General features: G+C 46.8%; 1 protein-coding gene across 1 annotated transcript; it reads left to right on the top strand.

Moving 5' to 3' along the window:
• The first annotated feature begins 1 nt into the window (after nucleotide 1).
• Nucleotides 2-7,161, top strand: TERF2IP (TERF2 interacting protein). The gene is made up of 3 exons (XM_084757332.1): nucleotides 2-766; nucleotides 3,930-4,054; nucleotides 5,826-7,161. The coding sequence occupies exons 1-3, from the start codon at nucleotides 106-108 to the stop codon at nucleotides 6,219-6,221; spliced, it is 1,182 nt and encodes a 393-aa protein (XP_084613458.1). The 5' UTR covers nucleotides 2-105; the 3' UTR covers nucleotides 6,222-7,161.
• Nucleotides 7,162-9,260: the final 2,099 nt, after the last annotated feature.

Genomic DNA, 9,260 nt, shown 5'->3' with positions numbered 1-9,260 from the left:
AACTAGGCTGAGCTCTCGCTGCGCAGGCGCAGTGCTGGGCTCTGACGCTAGACTATCTCCCTGGCTTTATCCGGGGAAGCTAGTCTGGAACCCGGAGCGATAGCCATGGCCGAAGCAATGGATCTGGGTAAAGACCCCAATGGACCTACTCACTCCTCCACTCTGTTCGTGAGGGGAGACGGCAGCGCTATGTCGTTTTACGTGCGGCCCAGCCAGGCTAAGCGCCGGCTGTCGACGCTCATCTTGCATGGCGGCGGCACGGTGTGCAGGGTGCAGGAGCCTGGGGCCGTGCTGCTGGCTCAGCCCGGGGAGGCGCTGGCCGAAGCTGCGGGCGACTTCATCTCCACGCAGTACATCCTAGACTGCGTGGAGCGCAACGAGAGGCTGGAGCTGGAGGATTACCGGCTGGGCCTGACGGAGCAGGCTCCGGACACTAAGCCCGGGGCTTCCACCGAGGGTTCCACGGAGCCGGAGCCGCAGCCCCTGACCGGGCGCATCGCTTACACAGACGCGGACGACGTGGCCATCCTGACCTACGTGAAGGAAAACGCCCGCTCGCCCAGCTCGGTCACTGGCAACGCCTTGTGGAAAGCGATGGAGAAGAGCTCGCTCACGCAGCACTCCTGGCAGTCGCTCAAGGACCGGTACCTCAAGCATCTGCGGGGCCAGGAGCACAAGTACCTGCTCGGGGATGCCCCGGTCAGCCCATCCTCCCAGAAGCTCAAGAGGAAGGCGGAGCAGGACCCGGAGGCGGCGGATAGCGGAGGTGAGGCTTGCACCTCCTGGGCTGCCCGCCCATCAGGGTTCACTTTGGCGCCGTTGGTGGCATAGCTCAGCCCCTCTCCTCTGTTGAGGTCCGAGTGAAAGTCCGCCGTTTCCTCTTATTTCTTGCTTTCTGGCTTTCATTTATCTTCTCATTAACTCTTCTTTCCTATTGACTGGATGTTGTTTGTTGATTGGTTTGGGCATGGGAGGACAGGGAAGTTGAGCTCTCGCTCTGTTGCCCAGGCTGTCCCCAACTCTGCAGCTGAAATGTCCTTACTACCTAAGCCTCCGGAATGGCTGGGACTTCAAAAGGAATAGAGTACAGTACATATGAAAAACTTCTATCCTTCCTACCCACAGCTATCCACTTTTCCTCCAGGAGGTAATAGTGTGATCTGTTTATGTTTTTTCAGAGATTTCCTCTTTCTCTTTCTTTCGTTCTTTCTCTCCTTCTTCTTCCTCCTCTTCCTCTTTTTTGTTCCTCCTCCTTCTCCCTCTCCCCCCTCCTTTTTTGACAAAGGGTTAGGTTGTAGCCTAAATTCTGTTCTGTTCAGTATAAGCTATGTGAAAGGCATGACAGACCAGTTTGTGTCCATGTTTTGGTTTAATTGAATGTTTAAGTGAATGGTTTACTTGAATAATTTAATTCCATATAGGAAGCAAGGTTACTTTGTGGTTTTCCTTCCTTAGCCGAGGTGAATTTCCAAGCACTTGAGATTGGGATTTGGCTATGGGTAGGAAGGATATAGCGCCCAGCGTTGCTTTCTTACTTAAGTCGTGGTGTTAGTTTGTTTTGGGGGCAGGATCTCACTCTGTGGCCCAGGCTGGCCCCCCAAGTTCTAGTGACTACCCTCTTGCCTCAGTCTCCAGAGTACTGGAATGACACAGTTGAGCCACCGTGTCTGGCTAAAATAGCTTCCTTTTCTGTGTAACTGATATTGACAGCTTAAATGACAGACCCTTTTGTTTTAAAAAGGCATGCTCTCTCCCGACCTCTATTTTCCTGGCTGGGAAGATAAAAATCTGTTTCTCTATTTCAGCATGCTTAAATTTTTTGGTTTTGGTAAAGTGACATTCCAGATTCATTCCACTCATTCAACTTACATTTGAGTGCCAGACTCACTTGTCCAGTTGGACTGCAACAGCAGGTGAAGATCCTGGGGATTTTGAGTGTAGCATGCTAGCTGGGCAGTGCATAAGTGCTATAGAGAAAACTAAATCCGGTAAGGGTTAGGGAGAGGTCATTTGCTATAGGATAAGAGAAGGTCACTGGGAAATTGATGTTTAAGCAGAGACCAAAGAGTGAAAAGGCAGCCCAGGAGGTCGCCTAGGCAAGAGTATTGCAAGCAAAAGAAATAGCAAGTGCCAGAGCCCTAAGGTGGGAGGGTGGCCGGGCCACCAAGAGTGTGAAGTAGTGTGAAGCCAGATACTTCCGGCTATGAGGTCATGGCCACATGTCCGGGTGGTCAGGATCCTTTGATTAAAAATTATTGGTCTTGCCGGGCGTGGTGGTGCACGCCTTTAATCCCAGCACTTGGGAGGCAGAGGCAGGTGGATCGCTGTGAGTTCAAGGCCAGCCTGGAGCCCAGGACAGCCAAGGCTACACAGAGACTCTGTCTCGAAAAACAAAAAACAAAACAACAAAAAAAATATTGGTCTTGTCCAGTGGTGGTAGTGCATGCTTTTAATCCTAGCATTCAAGGAGGCAAAGGCAGGCGGATCTCTGAGGTCTGGGGGGGGGGGGGTCAGCCTGGTTTACAGAGCAAGTTCCAGCACAGCGAAGGCTGCACAGGGATTCCATGTCGCAAATAAACCACCCCCCAAAAAAGAAAAGAAAAGGAAAAAAAAATCACCAATCTTGGGAGTGCTGGCATGGCATTTAACAATCTGAAAAGTAAAATGAATTCAACTTGTGTGCTAAAATAATGCTTTAATGAAAAGATAGTTAAACATGCAAATTAAAAGCATGAAATGGCTAAGAAACTGTGGGTGAATATTGCATGTGGAGCTGGAGGGATGGCTTGATGTTAAGACAGCCATACGTCTCAGCACTCAAATTCGGGGAGCTCACAGCTACCGGTAACTCAGATCTGGGGATCTCATACCCTCTCTGGACTTCTCCAGCACCCATGCTCACATGTCCTCACATGTGCATATAACACTTCCTCCAACACACATGTATTCATAATTTAAAATATAAAAAAATCTTAAAAAAATAATATAGCATGATATTGTCATGAAACCTAAAAGGGTGAAGACATTTTTTAGGGCCAGAAAGATTTGTTGATTCGGAGGTCTTTATGCTTGGTCAGAGGACCCTCAGCTGGTTGGTTCACAGCTGCGTGGAACTCTAGCTCAAGGGAATCTGATGCCCTCTGCTGGCTCTGTGGGCAGCCACACTTGGGAGCAGAGGCAGATGCAGGCAAATATAGGAACTGATTTCTCCTTAAGCACAAGGCCAGCCTGGTGGCCAGAATTTTATTTTATTTCTTTAGTAGGGCCATGCATTTTAGCCCTGGCTGGCTGGTGTTAGGTCTCAAACACAGGACGAGGCTAGTGTAGATGCCTATTTAACATAGCAAAGTAGAGCAGGCTGCCAGGTTCTCCCTCCTTACCTTTCTGACACACCCCACCCCCTGCCCCCACCCTCAACCTCTCCAGCCTGAGGGACTGGCCTGGGCTTCTCTTCCCCATCGTCGCTGATTCCTACGTGACCTAGCCATTTTGGCTGTGCCAGTCTCTTGGTCTCTGGGTTCCCAGGTGCTCTCTCTCTTTCCCTCTCTCTTCTCAGGGCCCAGTTCAGTCTAGATCCTTCCAGATGCCTCGGGCTGTGCTCTCCCTCAAACCTACAATAAACTTTCTCCACCACACCTAACATCATCTTGTCCTCACGCTATTGCCTAGAACTTAATCCCAGACTAGCCTCTTAACTCAAAATTGGCCCTCCTGCATCGGGCTCCTGAGTGTTGGGGTTGTGGCTTGTTTTTTGGAAACAAGCGTGAGAATTATCAGGTGTGCCTATCTTATGCTCTTTGTACACTTCTGAATAACAAAGGGGTATTTTTCTAAAAACAACAACAACAAAAACAAACTGCACACACAGAACTGACACAGACGGTTTGCCCAGGGGAGTCGCGCTGATCTGCTGTTCTTTTCTCTACCAGAACCACAGAACAAGAGACCGCCAGACTTGCCTGAGGAAGAGTGTGTGAAGGGAGAGGCCAAGGAGAGTGATGAGGCCGTCAAAAAGCTGTTTGAGGAAGCCTCTCGGGAGTTTGAAGAAGCTGGGGTATACTAACTCAGTTTACTCTCCCTCCCCCTTTGCCTCCATTCTCATTTGGTTAAATGATTTTTTTTTTTCATCCACCCGAGGCCAAGAATGTCAGAGAGAAGTTTAAGGCAGAGGAGGAGAGATAATAGATATGAACTGGATTTCGGCTTCACCAAGCTTTTAGTGTTTGGCAGGATAGGATGAGTGGCTTAGGGGGGAAATCACACTGAACAGGGACAAATATTTTTTTCTTTTGCTTGATTTGAGGCAGGGTCTCACATGGATGGCTTGGAATTTGCAATGTAGACTAGGCAAACCTTGAACTGCCTGTGTCAGGTCTGCCTGTCTCAGCCTTCCGAGTGCTGGGATTAAAGACACATGCCGTGGGAGAGTTGTATTTTTAACAGTGTAAAGTACCCTGGTTTGAACGCTTTGACCTCAGTGCTTTTCAAAGTTAGAACTGTTTATTGGGTTGTTTTAGAATGTGTTTATGCTTCTCAGCATAAATCTACTTTCAAATTTATCTGGTAAGTTTTGTTTAAGCATTTAAAATCCTGTGTGCTTACAGCTTTGGAAATATTTTTCTTCTTCTATATTTATTCTGTCTTAAAATATGTTTTTGGAATCCCACCTAGCTTTTGAGAAAGATAGGTGCTGCAAATTAATGATGATGACTAAATTTTTTATCCAAATTATATTTGTTTTTTTTTTCTCAGGATTAGCCGGGCGGTGGTGGTGCATACCTTTAATCCCAGCTCTCAGGAGACAGATGCAGGTGGATTGCTGTGAGTGTGAGGCTAGCCTGGTCTACAAAGTGAGTCCAGGACAGCCAAGGCTACACAGAGAAACCCTGTCTTAAAAACCAAAACCAAAACCAAAACAATCCTATGGATTAACTTTTGTTTTTCCCTTTGAGACAAGGTTTTTCTGCCCTGAGTTTATGGGTGATCCTTCCTCCAGGAATGCTGGGATTAGAAGGATGTATCACCGTATCCACCTAGTGTTCAGCATAAAAGAAGAAAGTTAAGTCTTTATAAATAGTGAGTGTATGAATGCATAGCATTGCCAGAACTAAGGGATTATCACCTTTTGTAGCTTGTGTATTGTTTGGTTATTTGATATTTTGTTCATTTTCCTTCAACTGTCAATCTCACAGTAGTTCTTAGGCATGGCTCTCACATAGCATGCTCTGTGATCTACCTAAATGCAGCTTGGAAACCCTGGTAGAGTCACCGCCGGTTTGTTTTGTTTTGTTTTTGAGACAGGTTTCTCTGTGTAGCCTTGGCTGCCTTGGGCTCACTTTGTAGACCAGGCTGGCCTTGAACTCACAGCGATCCGCCTGCCTTTGCCTCTGCCTCCCAAGTGTTGGGATTAAAGGCGTGCACCGCCGCCGCCTGGCTAGTCCCAGCAGTTTTAAGTGCTGAGTTCCAAGTGCTTTTAGGCATTAGAGCTGTGGTGATGAACACAGCTCGGTTCCTCTTCTTAGGGAACTTCCAATCTGGAAGCAACATTGTACAGTTTACACATGTTCTCTCTCTCACACATACCTACATTTCATAATCACTTAAGTATATATGTATCGATGTACACAGCATACTGCCCTTCCACATATTATCCACATATGTGTATGTACACATGTCAGCATGATACATATAAGGTATATGGGAGGGACCAAAGGGAACCCGCTGGGACGGTTGTGTGAAGATTCAGGGAACAGTTGAGAAAATACGTGTTGCAGAAGTTCAAGGGTTAATAAGCAGGAGCTGGTCTCTCTCCTTCTTCTTTATAGGTGGGTGAGAGCCCCGACTTTGAAATTCATATAACGATGTGTGATGATGATCCGCCCACACCTGAGGAAGATTCGGAAACACAGCCAGATGAGGAGGAAGAGGAACCAAAAGTTTCTACCCAGGAAGTGGGAACTGCCATTAAGATCATCCGGCAGCTAATGGAAAAGTTTAACTTGGATCTATCAACAGTTACACAGGCCTTCCTGAAAAACAGTGGTGAGCTGGAGGCCACCTCCTCCTTCTTAGAGTCTGGACGGAGGCCTGACGGGTATCCCATCTGGTCCCGACAGGATGACTTAGATTTGCAGAAGGACGATGAGGACACTAGAAGTGCACTGGTCAAAAAATTTGGAGCTCAGAATGTCGCTCAGAGGATTGAATTCCGGAAGAAGTAATGGACAAGATAACGAGAAAGGTATGGCGGATGCTCACATAGACAGCCCGTGACAATTGAGACCGACCTGCGCTGCTGTGCCGGGAGCCCCGGATTTTACAGAGAACCGGTGTTATGTAGCAGGATAAAACAGAAGACACTGGAAGTGGAGCTGTCCAAGCCAAGTGTCCCCGTGTTCGGGGAAATCTAAACCCCGGCAGTTGCTCTGTGTAGTAGTGACCCTTTGTTGGAATGCAGCGCCTGTTGTATCGGTGACAAGAGCCCCGTGACAAAGGCAAAGTTGGAGATGCAGAGGCATAGGGTTTTTTCACTCTTTGTGAGTAACTAACGTCTTGTCTTTTCGCAGAAGTTGCTTTGGATGGAGAGTCTCAAACCAAGAGTCTAGAACTAAGATGTACTTGCAGAGCACATGCGTGGGCTGGCCTGACTCTTCCCGTCCCCAGGGAGCTCTGGCTTCCACTGTGTTCAGAGATCCCACAGCCAGCCCGCTAACAGTATTGGCGATTTCTGCACCTTCCTCGGCTGTTGCTCTGTGAGTTCTGAGTCAGGTGTCCAGCATGTATCTGCTCTCTTATCTCTCAGTTTGTGTACAATAAAACCCTAGCCTAGTAGCGTCCACCCTTTCAACATTATAAAAGATGTCATATATAGACTTCATAGTCAAGAATCAAAGAAAAAAATCAAGTCACACACGCACGCACCTCAAACAATCTCTGTGCTATAAGTTTACAGTTCTGTGTTCCACATTTATAGCTATCCTCAGCCACAAGGGGGGCTGTTGGTTGGACTCTTATTGATTGTGATGTGTTGTTTTTAAATTTTATGGAAGATAGGTTTTCTGCTGAAAATTGTGTTAGACTTAGACTTTAGTGGCTTGGTCCCCTTTGTCGTGTAGCTTTTACCATTGAAAATAAATATAACTTTGTGTTCGGGTCTTGTCAGCAAGCGTTTCCTTTGATTTTGTACAGGAAACAGTTTAGGTAAATTTTCGCCTTTGAACTAATAAACCATGAAAAGACGCTCCTTCTGGATGGAGCAAAGGCAAGATGTGCAACAGAGCTATGAAAAGTGCAGAATTGGTGAAATTCTGAGAGCCAAGGAGAAGTGAGCTGGGGTGTGAGCAGGTGTGAGGCCCTGTCTACAGCACCCTGGGTATTCACACGCCCAGCACCTCCCACCAGCAGGACCCTTTCTGCTTGAAGCGCCTTAGAGAGTGGTAACGGGCTCAGGCTCTGGTGAGCGCCAGTCGGAGGACGTAGTGTTCCCACCTCGGCCTCGCTCTGTTTACTACCTAGATGCACTGAAAAAAAGATTTGGTTTATCTTGTTTGTTTTGTTTATTAAGAGAGGAGCTGATGTCTCATACTTAATATGTAGCTTACTTCTGGTGGCACATGGTATAAGTGAAGTGTTTAACCTTAACCCTCTTCTGAGGATGACGTTAGGCATATGATACGCTTCTGGTAACAGAATTCTCACTAAGTAGTAGTGACTTTTAGTTGGGAAATTGAGAGGGGTTATATGGTAGGATTTGTTTAAAATGTGTACTCTCTTGATAGGACTCTAAAAATGGGTAAAAATTACTGCTTTCGATATGCGCTTAGGATGATCATAACCTTAGTGAAGTTGTCATCTGGCTTTACAGAGCTAGAATCCCAGTTTTGTCAAATATTGTGCAGATCTAATTTGTTATACCCTGAGTCTCAAAAGGCGTATAAACCAAAACACAAAGCAGTTTACAACTTACTGTATATTACATTTTATGACAGTTCATATGGATTATCAACTTAATTGAATCAACTAAGAGACATACCTCTGGGATGGTTTGTGAGGTCATTTCCAGGAAGGATTGAAGGAGAGAGAAACCTGTTTTTTAAGATCCCAAGTGCATGCCGGGCAGTGGTGACACATGTCTTTAATCCCAGCACTTGGGAGGCAGAGGCAGGCGGATTACTGTGAGTCTGAGGCCAGCCTGGTCTACAAAGTGAGTGAGTCCAGGATAGTCAGGGCTACACAGAGAAACCCTGTCTAGAAAAATAAAACAAAAGATCCCAAGTGCAGGATCAGAACTGTCTTGTGAGAGAACAGGTGAGGTTAATCCATTAAAGACCAACCACTTCGTGCTGTAAGTTCTTCCAAAGATCCTAAGTTCAATTCCCAGCAAACTCATGGTGGCTCACAACCATCTATAATGAGATCTGGTGCCCTCTTATGGCTTGCAGGCACACATGCAGGTAGAATACTGTATAAATAATAAATAAATCTTTTTTTAAAAAGATTCATTTATTTATTATTATGTATACAGTACTCTGCCTGCATATACACCAGCAGGCCGTTAAGGTAGGCCCTATTCCAATTTAACAGAGCTTGATTGTTGCCAGCTGAAAAGATCCAATGAACAGACTCTGGGAGGAGATAAATAAATGAGCCCAGAACTGGAGGCCGGGCCTTTTGGAGACTTCGGATAGTTTCGGCTGTTCATCGCTGCACTTCGAGATGCTCCTAGAGAGGACCGCTGGAGGGAAAGCTTCAGGGCTCCAGCTCCTGCTGAAGTTCCGGGTTCTGGTTACTCCAGGTTCCAGCAGAAGAAATCCTGCTGAGTACGCTGGGAGAATCATTCCTCGGAACTGATATCCTTATGGTTTTGTTGTTGTGTTCTTTAATCCTCTTTTCTTATTGTTTTGGTTAGTCGGGTTATAAGTGAGGTATGCTCGATTAATAAGTTGTAATAAAATATATTGGTTACGAAAACTGAGCCTACAGAGGATTAACCAGAGGGAAGGCCCTCAGAGTGGGTAGCGTCATCTTCTGTAGTGGGCCAGGACATACAGATGTTTGAGAAGGCAACAGTGGGGGGGGGGGGGGCTTACCTGCCTGCCTTGGTTTCTCGCCAGTGAGTGCATCTGTGCCATCATTGCTGTTGCACATGCACCCAGGCTGCCTGGACCTTCCAGTGAGTGGGGGCAGTCGTGCTGATTAGTCTGATTAATCTGAACTCCCCCACTGTACCTCCCCCCCACCCCCCCACTATTCATGTACAT

The sequence above is a fragment of the Acomys minous genome (assembly GCF_964271855.1).
Source record: "Acomys minous genome assembly, chromosome: 14".
NCBI lineage: Eukaryota > Metazoa > Chordata > Mammalia > Rodentia > Muridae > Acomys > Acomys minous.
The sequence above is the reverse complement of the archived record's forward strand: the minus strand, read 5'-3'. Positions and strand labels throughout refer to the sequence as shown.